Source organism: Mus musculus, chromosome 4 (assembly GCF_000001635.26).
Source record: "Mus musculus strain C57BL/6J chromosome 4, GRCm38.p6 C57BL/6J".
Classification (NCBI taxonomy): domain Eukaryota; kingdom Metazoa; phylum Chordata; class Mammalia; order Rodentia; family Muridae; genus Mus; species Mus musculus.
The window spans coordinates 109,971,204-109,983,953 of NC_000070.6; the positions used below are offsets into that span (position 1 = coordinate 109,971,204).

The window sequence follows — 12,750 nt, forward strand, 5'->3', positions numbered from 1 at the left end:
GGAAGTCAGAAAAGTAGGAGCTGCCAGGTCCTAACAGCCACACTCTTCTACACAACAGGAAATGCAGGGTGGGGGTCAGAGTTAAAAATTAATAATACAGGAGGAATATAAACAGAAGAAAGGTGACCTGTGGCTTACACGCATTTTGCTTCTGTCCAAATTCATCCCTCCTTCTTCAGTTTGGTCTGTGTCCTAGATGCTACCTGCTGTGAATTCTCCACAACCAGCTATTCCTTGCTGCACTCTTAAGAAAGGTCTATACAGATCTGACCCAGGATCTCAGATGGCTGTGAGGCAAGCATGGAGATAGCTTGCAAGTCCCACAAGGCCAGGCATTGTCAGTAGAAGTGAAATGTAACAACCTTTACACCCAGAATTCTTGACTCAGCTGGTAAGAGACTTGGACTGGACTCTGGGTCCAGGGACTCCTCTCTTTACCTATGCTGCCTTAAATTCCCCTTTCTGTCCTGCCTCAATATCGCAGCCAAGGCTTTAAGTTGGACTTGGAACATCTATCATCCTGGAAGCTAACTCCTGAACTCACCAATCTAAGGTCCTCCAAATTCAGAATGACCTGCCAATCACCTTGACTTTCCTAAGCTCATGTCTTTTGCAGATAGGTAAAATGGGAGAAAAGATTCTGTTCAAAAAAGCTACGTAATACCAAGGATGTGTGCTTAGGAGACAGTATGGGGGAAAAGATTACACACACACACACACACACTCACACACGAATAAAGTCACTGTGTTCTGGGTGAAAGCATCCCCTATTGTAAAGATGCACAATCTCAAAGTAATTTAAAATGACAGATTCTGCCTGGCAGTGATGGTGCATGCCTTTAATTCCAGCACTTTAATTCCAGGAGATAGAGACAGGTGGATCTCTGAGTTCTAGACCAGCCTGGTCTACAGAGTGAGTTCCAGGACAGCCAAGGCTACACAGAGAAACATCATGGGAGGGGTCAATTTTTATTTTACTAGTTAGATTTGTAATTCATAAAATGTTGGTTTAGATTACCATGTTGAAAAAACAAACAAACAAAACAAACACGAGAAGTTTGAAAAACAAAGACTCAGGAAGTGGTAGTATGACCCGCTCTCCCAAGTATTACAGAAGTGCAACAATTGGATCACTGGAGATGGGGGAAACAAGTACCTGACCCTAGCCAAGAAAGGTCATCTGAGATGTCGGGATGTGTGTGGCTGGGGGAGGCACATGCAGATCATGAAACAGTCCTGTGGTAACCGGCCAATAATTTGGGGGAAAAGTTACACCTTCCATAAAAACTAATTTCAACTTAACTAATTATAGAAATAATGAAAAGAGCTAAGGGTAAAATAATATAAGGTAATAATTATCTTAGAAGTTTAAAACTGGAAAACCTTTAAGATACTATAAATGTACACCATTTTTAAGAGAAATTTAACAAGCATGCCTACACACTCAAAAAAGTATAAAGCCCCAGGATAGTAATAGGAAAGCTTGTAGCCCGAAATGGAGAGATGCAGCAGACATGGCAGAAAGGAGAGTACTGCTGCTTTGGCTGTGTACATGGCTACCGAGCTAAGCCAAAGTAAGGTAGCCTTAATTCCTTAAAGGACTAATGCAGGTTATTTTTAAATGGACCACAATGACTAAGAAATAAAGAAAAAAACGAAGAAAATGTAAATTGCCATGCCTGTGAGATACTCCTTGCTTGAATTAACAAAGATTAAAAAGATCCCAAGACTCATCTGTTGAGCACCTTGCCTGGAGGCTGCTTGACAGGTAGCTATCAAGCGCCTGAGAGAGAGAGAGAGAGAGAGAGAGAGAGAGAGAGAGCTTGAGCCTCTGATCACTCGATCTTATTTCTAGTAATTTATCCTAAGGAAATAATTGGTCACATTCATAAAGGATGCTCATGATAGCAGTGTTATTAGAGCATAAAATGGAGACTATTTAACTAACTGGCTAAACAAGATACATCCATAAAGATTATGAAAAAAATGCTTATATTTGTAAACATGGTGCATATATTGGTAAATGAGCACACAAAAATAGTTTACAAAGATATACACCAAAATATACTCTGCAACATTTTCTAAAACGTCTGTAAGATATTTACTTTATGAGAACAAGCAAGCACTGGCAGAGTCCATTTGGGAGAGCTGATGCTCGTATCAAGGGTCCCTTCAGGAAGCCCCTTCACACCTACTGCTCTGCCCTGAGGTCAATGGTGTGTGACCATGTGCCTAGTTGATCAGTCAACTCTGTAAGAACATGTTACAAGTAATTAATCTCTCTCTACTCCTCTGAGAGCAGGGCACATTCTAGAGACTCAACACATAGAGTGGCCAGATTCTCCGTTTTCCTCGAATAACTGCTGAATTTAAAGAAATCAACCCTAAAAGTAATCGCTAGGTCCCACAGTATACTCAGAACTGAGGTGAAGGGACGACTGGACACTGGGTCTGGATTTCTTTTGTAAAGGCTGATCAGCGTGGTGTTACCTCACTGCTTTGGGCCTCTCAGGTCTGAAATGGGCCATTGCACTTCCTAAAAGCACTGTGTGCTAAGCAACACAGGCCACACCTATGGTTTAGCTGAGTGGCAAACATGGGAGACACTTCAAAATAGAAAGTCTTGAAACCTTGGGCAACCCCTACTCCCTTGCAGGGCTTGTCCTAGGAGGGCAGTAGCTGTGGCTACTGATTGGGGCTTGGTGTTGTCCCCCCTGCTATTCTCTGTTCAGTGTGGTGCCTTCCCTTGTTCCCCTCAGGTGGCCCTTCCACCTGCTGCTTGAGAATAAGATGCCCAGTGCCCTTTCCCCAAAGAAGCGAAGCACCAGGGTGCAGGGGAAAAGTCTCAAGTGGAACCCAGAGCTTTGCAGAAGTGGTCAGGGAATGGTGCTCAGTTCTTGAAATTTGTACCGCCTTCCAGCTAGGAATCGGTTTCTCACCTGAAAAGTGAGATAATAGGACCGAATGGGGGAAGATGGGTCTTCAGAAATCACTGCAGGGAAAGTGCAAGACGCTGGAGCCCTCACAGGAAGAACAGGGCAAAAACCCAGAGCCACAGTGGGCAGTGTGGTTCCTTGTTTTGTTTCCAAACTCCAAAGTTGTGTCGACTTTTCTTGGCCCTAGCATAGGCCTTCCACCAAGGGCTCTTTCAACAGAACCAGGCTGCCCTCTCACCATTTGCGCTGGGCACGCACGACTAGAGGGCTTAATCAGTAAAGACTGGAGAAAAATGTCTCGTGTGCTGGCGTCCACGCCTGCGTCCAAGCAGGAACAGGAGCCACTATGGTGTGGGAAAACGCTTGTCAGGAATGCCTGCCTTCGGAGACACTGTCTCCCAAGGCGCCTACTTCTTCCTCCAGCCCCTTCCCAGGTGTAGAGTTTGAGCCAAACCAACGGAATCCAGAGCTTTGGAAAGGGGTCTATACGGGAGGGGCAACTCCGTCCCGGAGCCACCGGTTTGGGGATAATTACTTTTAATGTCAGAAAGATTTAGTTTAATATCATCTCTATTAGGCTGCCGGGAGGGTAATTAAACGGGACGCGTCGCAGCCGGCAAACAGATGGCGTCTGCTTGCTCCGAGGCCGCGGGCAAACAGCGCAAAAGTCAATGCTTCCCAGGTCCCCCCATTGATACCCGCAGCCCTTCTCCTAGTCGGTAGTACAGAATCTTCACTCTTGGGCCCCCAACCCCGCATCATCCCGGGCCCCCACCTGGGCCTTCCCTCTGGGCCTCTGCTGTGGAGTGGCCGTGAGTGATAGATGGCGTGGATCGAGCGTGAGGGTGTGGAGGACTTCTTGGCTGGGTGCACACACCCCATCCCCACCCACCGGGCAGACTCATCAGCAGATGATTCTGAGCTGAGGACACTTCTGAAAGTGTGAGCTGGGTCCTCACTGTCAGTCACTTCCTTTGGAGTGGCTTCGGTCTTGAGCTTTTTCTGCCCGGGTCCCGGCAGGCGGAGAAGGTCTGGGGCGCTATGCACTAGCATAATATTGCCTGAGGATATGCCCAGTGCTGAGTGTGCATACTCGCGACCTGGTTTGGCTGGGTCCACAGGCGAACATGCTTAAGAGAGCACACTGTGGAGTTAAACTTTTTGAAAGGGTCCCTTAGGTGGGAGAACGTCAGAGGTGAGCGCACCCCCCCCCCCCGTGTGTACATGAAAGGTGTGTCCGACCCTGCACTGAGGTCCTAAGGGTGGAGTTCTGTTGGGATGTGCGTGGTGGTGGTGGTGGTGATGATGATGGGTCTTCCTTGTCCTCCTGTTGGATATGTGCTCCCTAAGGCTAGCGGCTTAGCTGGGTCACTTCCAGTCCTCTCCATTTTGGGCAGGGCTCCTATCAGCAGAAGCTAACATCAGGAAGGGCCTGGGAAGCCGACAAGGGCATGGTTCTCTCAGTCCAGAACAAGCCTTTTTTTTCCTGATTCCTTCCTTAATTCTTCACGTGAATGCCCCCATCGGCGACTTGGGAAAAGAGAGCTTGGAAACTCAGACCCGGGGAGATATCAACTAGAGGAAAGAGCATCCGGATCGGGGTACACCCTGTGGTTTGGCCTGAGCTGTTTTGCAGGATGCGATACCTCCTGCCTTTTAAGAAAAGGAAGTTCAGCCCGGCATGGTGGCTCAGGACTTTAATCCCAGCACTGGAAAGGCAGAGGCAGGCGGATCTCTGTGTGTTCAGAGTCCAGCCTGGTCTACAAAGCGAGTCTAGGCAGGGCTTGTTACACTATGAAACAACCCTGTCTGTGGGAAAGGAAGAAACAAAACAAGACAAGACAAAACAGGTTCGATCCAGCTCAAAGCAAGAGCTGGGGTTCCGGTAACCGTTGTCGTCTCCATCTAAGTGTCAGGACATCTAAGTGCGCAAGCCTCAGGTGCGAGAAAAGTTAGGCCACCCTTCCCAGAAAACTAAGCGGATCTGGTTAGGTTATTTTGTTTGGGGGTCCACATTTTTTTTCTGAAATATTCCCCCCAAAAGCTCTAAAAGCAGGCGAGTAGAAGCCTCGCGTGGAATCTGGCAGCACGCGAAGCCTCCCTGCCCCTCCCTCCCACAGGCCAGCACTCAGGCATAGTCAGAGTTATTCTACCCTCTGGCCCCTGGAGATCTCGAGACCCTTAACTCCCTATCAAATCCTTTCTCCCGGCTCTGGAGAACTTTCCCTGTGGCGGGCACCAGGCTACTATTCTATATTATTCGTGTCCAGGCTCCTTTGAAACAGGCCTGGCGAACTTTCTGGAAGCTGTCTGCTAGATTCTGAGGCTCAACGCCCCTTCTTATCTCCCCCAGTCGGATCCTCAGTTGGCTCCTTGGGCGGAGCGCATCCTGACCCTTGCAGGACCATGGTTCTGTTTTGGGGTCCTGCTGATCTCCTCTTCTTTCCAGTCCCAGTCGCGGGTCCTCCTGAGGCAGGCTCTGGGTGCCTAGCAGATGACCGTCTGCAGTGGCAGAGACCCGACTTCCGACGCCCAAGGGTTTCTAAAAATCAATGCCAAAACGCACGGCAGGGATCGGAAAGGGAGTAAGGAGATAGTTTCGCATTTCATTTAAACGAATTTTCTTTACTCTGAAGGAGAAAAGTAGAAAGCAAAAATGAGAGTAACAGAATGTTAGCCTCAAAGGCAAAGGAAAAGTCCGAGCTGGAGGGTGACACAGTCCAAGGATTTAAACATCAGTAACAGATGGGAATAACTAGGAAGAGATACAAAATTCGAACTTGTTACCTCCTCCGCAGACCCAAGGGGGTTCTCGGGCCGTGACGTCAGCACGGGTCGAGGAAGGCCAAGTCAAAGCAGGTCCAGTGCCCTCGCCCCCTGCGGAAGTCTTGTGGGCTGATGGGTCTGACCGTCTGGCCGGTTCCTCCAGCCTCCAGAGGATCTGGGGAGTCGCAAAGGCGGCTTTTTACTTTGGCTTTAAAAAAAAAAAGTTACAAGTAAACTTTGTTAATTTCAAACAGCCACAAAAAGAATTCCACAAAAAAGGGCAGCAAGATGCAAAGAAATTCGGAAAGGCAAGGAGGGCACAGGGGGCCGAGGGAAAGGGCAGGGGCGCAGGGAGAGGAGAAGCTGCAGCGCTTGGACCCACGTTCCTCCCGGGGCTCCTAGCTTGAAAACACAAATCCTTACAAATCGCACTTACCACTCCGTGACGCCCACGGTGTCAGGACTTTGCAAACGAAGAAACTAAGCATTAAAGGTGATAGAGGGCGGGGGAAGGGAGCAAACCGGCTCTCAACTACCTCGGAGCCCGTCGGACGTGGAAGCACACGGTCACGGTCAGAAGGAAGCCAGCAAAAACCATCTTGGCAAGTCTGCGGTGAACGCCCTCCCTCCCCCACCCCGGCACCCGGGTTCCACTCCCACTTCGACAGCGGTAATTGAATTGTCACCTGCTCCTGTCCCGCCCCAGGCCTCCGGGGCCACTTGGGAAGCTAGGCCTTGCCAAGCGCCCCGGGCCAAGGGAGAGTGGCTCAGTGGAGCCGGAGCCCCAGGAGTAGAGGGGTTACACACGTCTACGCGGAGAGGCGCACCGGACACGGTAATTAGGAGCAATTCACACGCTCTCGGGCGCACGGAAACTTCTTGTCACGACATTTGCAACGCTCCTCCTCGCGCACTCCTTCCCTGGCGCCCCCTCCCATCCCGCAGGCACTCAGCAGAGCGTGCGGAGTTTCGAATCTTTCGGACACTGTAGAATGAGGGGCTCCCCGGGCGCGGGCCCGGCCAATCAGAGCGCCGACTGTCTCCCCTGGCCAATGGCAGGCGCCACATTGTTGTCCAATTCTGTCTAATGGAGCCCTGAGGAGCAACAATAGAGCGGGCGAGCGGCTCATTGAGAGCTGGCAGCGCCGGACTACCCGGCCCGGGGCGAGCGCAGCGTCCGGAGCGCACCGAGGGGACGCCGGTTGCAACCAGCCCGCCCTCGGCCAGGCCCCCGGCCCCGAGGCCCCTCCGGGGTGTTGGACTGCTGTGTTCCTAGAGGGGTCCGGAAGTTCGGACATGGTGGCTGAAGGAGGGTGACGTGGTCAGAGAAGGGGCCGGGGGCAGAGGGACGAGGCCAAGAGAGCCGAGGCGCGAGCCGAGCTGGGCGACGCGTGCTGCGCCAACAGAGGAGGAGCCCGGAGCTCGAGGCAGGTAGGGGAGGGCCGGCAGCCGAGCAGGGGAGGCGACCGGGTCGGTGGCCCCCGAGGGCGAGGCCCAGGCCCTGCCGGGCCTTGGGCATTGAGTGCTTGAGGGTCTGGGGGAAGAGGCCTCGGAGCACACGGTGCTCTGGGATTCCCAGACCCGGACCCCAGGAGCGGCTCCCGGCTCTGGCGGGGACCCGGGCTGCGTGGCGGGGAGTGGAGGCCGCGGCGGAAGCCAGGAGCAGGGCCTGCTGGGCCTTCTGCGGCTGCGGCGCAGGTGAGACTCTCGGGTCCCTTCAGGGTCAGTTTTGGAGGCGACTTCCTGGCCTCCTTTGAGGCCTGCTGGATTGTGCAAGTCCCAGAACCCTGGTCTGAGACCAACACTCTGGAACCTGCGCACAAGCGGGGTCCCAAGAGGTCCCAGGATGAGGAGGGCGTGTCTGAGGACTCAGTTCCTAAACTGGGAGGGGTGGGGGTTGGGTAAGAGGCATTGAGCAAAAGGACTCTGGCTCCTGCAAAGTCTAACTTTTCTGAAGATGTGCTTTCCTCTGACTACTCCAGACTAAAAGTCTAACCCCCAAGCCACAGGTTTCACCCTATCCCCGCCCTACCTTTTGCTGGAGATTTTTTTCCTAAGCAGCGCTGTCCCTCTCGGTGGACCTCAGTCCGGGTCGCCTTGTCAGCTGTTTCTGGACGTTTTTCTTGTTATTCAACTAATCTTTGAGCTAGGGTGGCCAGTCCAAAGAAAGTTTCTTCCGATGGCTTTTCTCTCTTCTCAGCTCTCCTACACTCAGTTCTGTGGAATAGAACTAACCCTTTAGAGGCTCAGACCACAGTATTTGCAGAATTCTTTTGGCTGTGATCCCAGGGCCATAAGCCGAACTTTGCCTCCAAGTTTTGTCTTCTAGTTCTTACCCTACTTCTAACAGGAAAAAATTCTTCAGTTCCTTTTTGCTCGAATTCCTCTGCTTCCACATTGAAAGCTACAATTAAGACCCCAGCCCAACCTGTTCACCTCCTCACCCCGCCTGCACATTTCTCTCCTCTTCACCTGTCCACCAAACGGGATCATTTTGCTCCTTTTTTTTTTTTTTTCTTGCTTTGCCTTTGACATCCGCTTGTTGGTCCCAAGTTTTCTCTGTAATCTGAGTCCCTTTCAGGCAAATATTTCTCTTTTCTCGACTCACCCCAATTAACCTAAGCTTTGGGCATAATATTTTCTTTCCAAATCCTCTTTACATTCAACTGCACCAATGACTTCCAAACGTTGTCTTGTTTTTTTCCCCTTGGCGGAACTACTGATTCAAACGAAATCTTACACGTGTAGTCAGATATAAGAGGTCAGTGGTGGGGGTGGGGGCGTACTTGTTTACAGGGAGCTTCCAGTTCGTTTCCCCAGCAGTTTGACAGCCACAAGTTTAGTTAAACTTGTACAACCAAAGTTTCCCAAAATGGGTTTCTGCAGGCCGTGCTTAAGCCTAGTGACTGTATTACCCTGACTCAGGTATCCCCACTTTCCCCACGCTAGGTCCAGCCATGGAGCTGCGCTCGGAGCTGCCCAGCGTGCCCGGTGCGGCGACAGCAGCAGCGACAGCGACGGGACCACCCGTGGCATCGGTGGCGTCGGTGGCTGCGGCGGCAGCTGCCGCAGCATCGCTACCAGTGAGCGTGGCCGGAGGCTTGCTGCGGGCGCCGCCGCTGCTGTTGAGGGCAGCGGAGAAGTACCCGCGGACCCCCAAGTGCGCGCGCTGCCGCAACCACGGAGTGGTGTCCGCGCTCAAGGGCCACAAGCGCTACTGCCGCTGGAAGGACTGCCTGTGCGCCAAGTGTACGCTCATCGCCGAGCGCCAGCGCGTCATGGCGGCTCAGGTGGCCTTGCGCAGGCAGCAGGCGCAGGAGGAGAACGAGGCGCGCGAGTTGCAATTGCTGTACGGCACTGCCGAGGGCCTGGCGCTGGCCGCCGCCAACGGCATCATCCCCCCGCGGCCTGCCTACGAAGTCTTTGGCTCGGTTTGCGCCACCGACGGCGGGGGTCCTGGAGCTGGAGCGCCCGCGGGGAGTGCAGGGGGCGCAGGGGGCGCAGGTGAGAGCACGGTCACACTGGGGGTGGGGTGGGGTCTGGAAGGAGGAGCCCAGGGGACACAGGGCTGGTGCGCGAGGCCTAGTGGCTTGTTCCTTCCCTGACAAAGTGCAGCTCCCTTCCCTAGATGCTCCAACTACTTAACTGTGGCTCTCCACCCACTCATAAACTCTCTGCCCTGCCTGCAGTTTTTATACTTTCTTCCTCGCCCTCACCCCAGGCCCCAAGGCAACACTTTAGCCTTACTCTTGTTAGGGGGCAGGTCCTTAGTTACTGCCCAACTCATTTAGCTGGGCCTTCTCCCCTGGCAGCCCGGAAGCCGCCCATCTGTTCTGCTCTGAGCTTCTTACAGGCCACCACTCTCTTTTCTTCCCAACTCTTCTGAAAAGACCCTGGCAATCCTTCTAATCCGCACTACTTCCCTAAGTACTGGAGACGCCCTCTTTCGTTTCTCAGCAAGATTCCTTTCCTCCAGTTCCTAAGGCATTTCTGACAAAACATTCTCTGCGTTCCCCTCGCTCTGGCTCCGTTTCTCTCTCAGGCACGCCGGGTTTCTCATAGTTGGCACTTTTTTTGCTCTTTCTCGGGTCCCTTTCCCTTGCTCTGTCTACTCTACTTTTTTGACTCGAAGGTGAGGGAGGCAGTTGGGCAATGGGACGGTCCCGGCTCTCAGACTCTTTGGAAGAAGGACATTTCTTAGGAGTTTTGAAAAATGTGGTCAAGAAATAGGATGTAATTTATTTTGTCTGTAGAGAGGCTAAGGACCTAGTCCCCTAAGGATCCCTCTCTCCAGGTTGAAGTGCCTAAGGCTCTGGCAACCTGAGTGAGTAGTGTCTTCCACATACTCTGAGGTATAGGTAGAAGTTCTGTTTGCTCGGATTGGAATCTTGACAAAGCCACTTCTCTAGGGCGGGGTGAGATGGGAAGGGAGTGGAGGTGTTAGGGCACAAGTGTAGGAAGAGCTTACTGAACATCAAGTTTTCAGGGTGTCAGGTCGGGGTGGGGGTGTCTGGGCACAGAAGAAGCGTGAGCCTAGGAGGAGGGGGAGAGCTGTAGGATCTTTGGGAAGAGGTAAAAATAAAACCAGAGCCCTGTCAAGAATAGTTGGGAGGTGGAGAGGAACAAGAGGAAACTGGCATTCAAAAGGGTCCAGTGTTCTTAACCTCTCCTCACATCTCCGTCTTTTCCCTCCTCTCAGAGGCCAAATTGCAGAAGTTTGATCTGTTTCCCAAGACGCTGCTTCAGGCCGGCCGCCCCGACAGTCCGCAGCCGCCGCCAGGGAAGCCCTTGTCGCCCGACGGCGCGGACTCAGGTCCCCGGACCTCGTCCCCGGAGGTGCGGCCCGGCTCAGGCTCGGAGAACGGAGACGGCGAGTCCTTTTCCGGGTCGCCTCTGGCCCGGGCCTCCAAGGAGGCGGGTGGCAGCTGTCCTGGGAGCGCGGGCGCCGGCGGTGGCGGCGAGGAGGACAGCCCCGGCTCCTCCAGCCCCCTGGGTTCCGAATCGGGTTCGGAGGCTGACAAAGAAGAAGCCGAGGCCGCACCGACTCCGGGGCTGGGCGGCGGGCCGGGGCCGCGGCAGCGGACGCCGCTGGACATCTTGACGCGCGTCTTCCCGGGCCACCGGAGAGGCGTCCTGGAGCTGGTGCTGCAGGGCTGTGGCGGCGACGTGGTGCAGGCCATCGAGCAGGTGCTCAACCACCACCGCGGAGGCCTGGCGGCTGGCCTGGGCCCCGCCGCACCGCTGGAGAAGGCCGCGGTGAGCGCGGCGGTGGAGGACGCGTGGCCCGGGCGCGTGGAGGCCGCAGCCGCCGGGGGAGCCGGGTTGCCCGCTCCGCTGCAGACCGGGCCCACCGCGCCCCCGCACCACAGACCCTTGCTGGCCGGGGCCATGACGCCCGGCGCGCTGGGCTCGCTCAGCAGCCGCTCCGCCTTCTCGCCACTGCAGCCCAATGCCAGCCACTTCGGCGCCGACGCGGGCGCCTACCCTCTGGGTGCGCCGCTCGGCCTGAGCCCCCTGCGCCTGGCCTACTCGGCGGCGGCGGCCCACAGCCGCGGCCTGGCCTTCATGGCGCCCTACTCCACGGCCGGCCTGGTGCCCACACTCGGTTTTCGGCCGCCCATGGACTACGCCTTCAGCGACCTCATGCGCGACCGCTCGGCCGCTGCCGCCGCTGCGGTGCACAAGGAGCCCGGCTACGGGGGCGGGCTGTACGGGCCCATGGTCAACGGCACCCCTGAGAAGCAGTAGGGTATGGGGCCAGGCAGCCCGGCCACCCCGAAACAGCGACCTAGCCTGCTCCCCCAGCTGCAGGCCCCTCCTCGCCCTGCCCTGCGCCCTCCGCTCACAGTTGGCTTTAGGGACTTGCTTGGGTGGGTGGGTGGGAGCACCTCGGCTGACCGCGCAGGTGTCCCCAGAGGAGCCCTGTGGTCTGGGTGCTCGCCCCGCTTCGGGTCACCTTCCCCCGGGCCTGCCCGCCTTGTTGTCAAGAGGCTGGGGATCCCTAAGAACCCCGAGGGCGACTGCGGCCTCGCCCACCCCTGCTGCTCCCTCTGCTCCGCTCGCCTCCTCAACACGCGCTCAGGTGGATGGCAGGATGGACCAGCCTCTTGTGTGTCCTCCAATACCCGTTCCCCTTTCGTTTTTAAAAAATCCGCTCTAACAAATATAAATTTAGGATGTATACATCTCTTGGCACTGACTCGAGTCTTTGGGACACATATATATCAGTATCAACTGTAAAAAAAAAAAAAAAAAAGAGACGTCCTAAGGTGCACTTTCCTCGTTGCGGTATTTGTCGCTCTCTTTGTTGCTTATGCCGATAAGCATGGGTTTCCTTGGTGCAGTGTGAGTTTTTATATATGTATAAATCTATATATAATCTATACATATATATACAAGCCAGTGTATAATGTTATAAAATGGAATTCTAAGTTATTAATTGTAATCTGTAGGTGACCTCGGTATTAACGTGGAAAACATTCAAAAATCAAAGCAAAAAAAGGACAAAATGGAAAAAAATTAGACTATTCGCACATTGTACGTATCGGGTTTTATAGCTGAAATCTACTGTATTCTGGGGAGGTACCCTGCCGACCCCTGGTCCCCCGGCCTGCGGCTGTTCTCCAAAGCGGTCCAGGCTGCGCTGAAGCACGAATAGAGCGTCGGGTGAGTGAGCCAGAAGCTCCCGGACTCGCCAGCGAGCGACGCTGCGCACAGCTGCTCACTTTGTGCTTTCCTTTGCATAGGTATGAGCTAGAAATAAATGTTATTTTCTAAATAAAGTAACGCTCGAATCCCGTTCCGCTCCTCGGGCGGCTGGGAGGAAAAGCTTTAATTTCCCACTGGGGCCGCGGTGGCCCGAAGTCACGGATCGCGCCTGTGCCCCGACCCTGAAGGAACCCAGACAGGAAGCTGCGGGGTGGCGCCTGGGACCGCGCAGTGGGGGGCGCGGCTGGGAACCTGCTGTTGAGGTGACGTGAGGGCGTGGTGAGCGTCGCCTGGCCTGGCGCAGGTTCCTGCACCGCAGGCCGGGCCCCGGGCTCTTCCC

General features: G+C 54.3%; 1 protein-coding gene and 1 long non-coding RNA gene across 6 annotated transcripts; one reads left to right on the plus strand and one right to left on the minus strand.

Moving 5' to 3' along the window:
- Positions 1-1,975: 1,975 nt before the first annotated feature.
- Positions 1,976-8,421, minus strand: Dmrta2os. Of its 3 annotated transcripts, none has more exons than XR_868017.3 (4): positions 7,735-8,409; positions 6,139-7,583; positions 5,724-5,910; positions 1,976-5,566 (listed from the first exon to the last, which is right to left on the minus strand). It is a non-coding gene; the product is annotated as a doublesex and mab-3 related transcription factor like family A2, opposite strand (long non-coding RNA). The 3 variants fall into 3 exon arrangements; XR_868016.3 differs by having other exon boundaries at positions 1,976-5,478; positions 7,735-8,407; XR_868015.3 differs by having other exon boundaries at positions 5,541-5,910; positions 7,735-8,421.
- Dmrta2 (doublesex and mab-3 related transcription factor like family A2) lies at positions 6,786-12,488 on the plus strand. Of its 3 annotated transcripts, none has more exons than XM_006503093.4 (3): positions 6,786-7,129; positions 8,652-9,206; positions 10,402-12,488. In XM_006503093.4, exons 2-3 carry the CDS (start codon positions 8,660-8,662, stop codon positions 11,448-11,450), a joined length of 1,596 nt encoding a protein of 531 aa, XP_006503156.1. In that variant the 5' UTR covers positions 6,786-7,129; positions 8,652-8,659; the 3' UTR covers positions 11,451-12,488. The 3 variants fall into 3 exon arrangements, with proteins under 3 accessions (XP_006503156.1, NP_758500.2, XP_006503157.1); NM_172296.2 differs by having other exon boundaries at positions 6,822-7,133; positions 10,402-12,481; XM_006503094.4 differs by lacking the exon at positions 6,786-7,129 and adding an exon at positions 7,323-7,400.
- Positions 12,489-12,750: the final 262 nt, after the last annotated feature.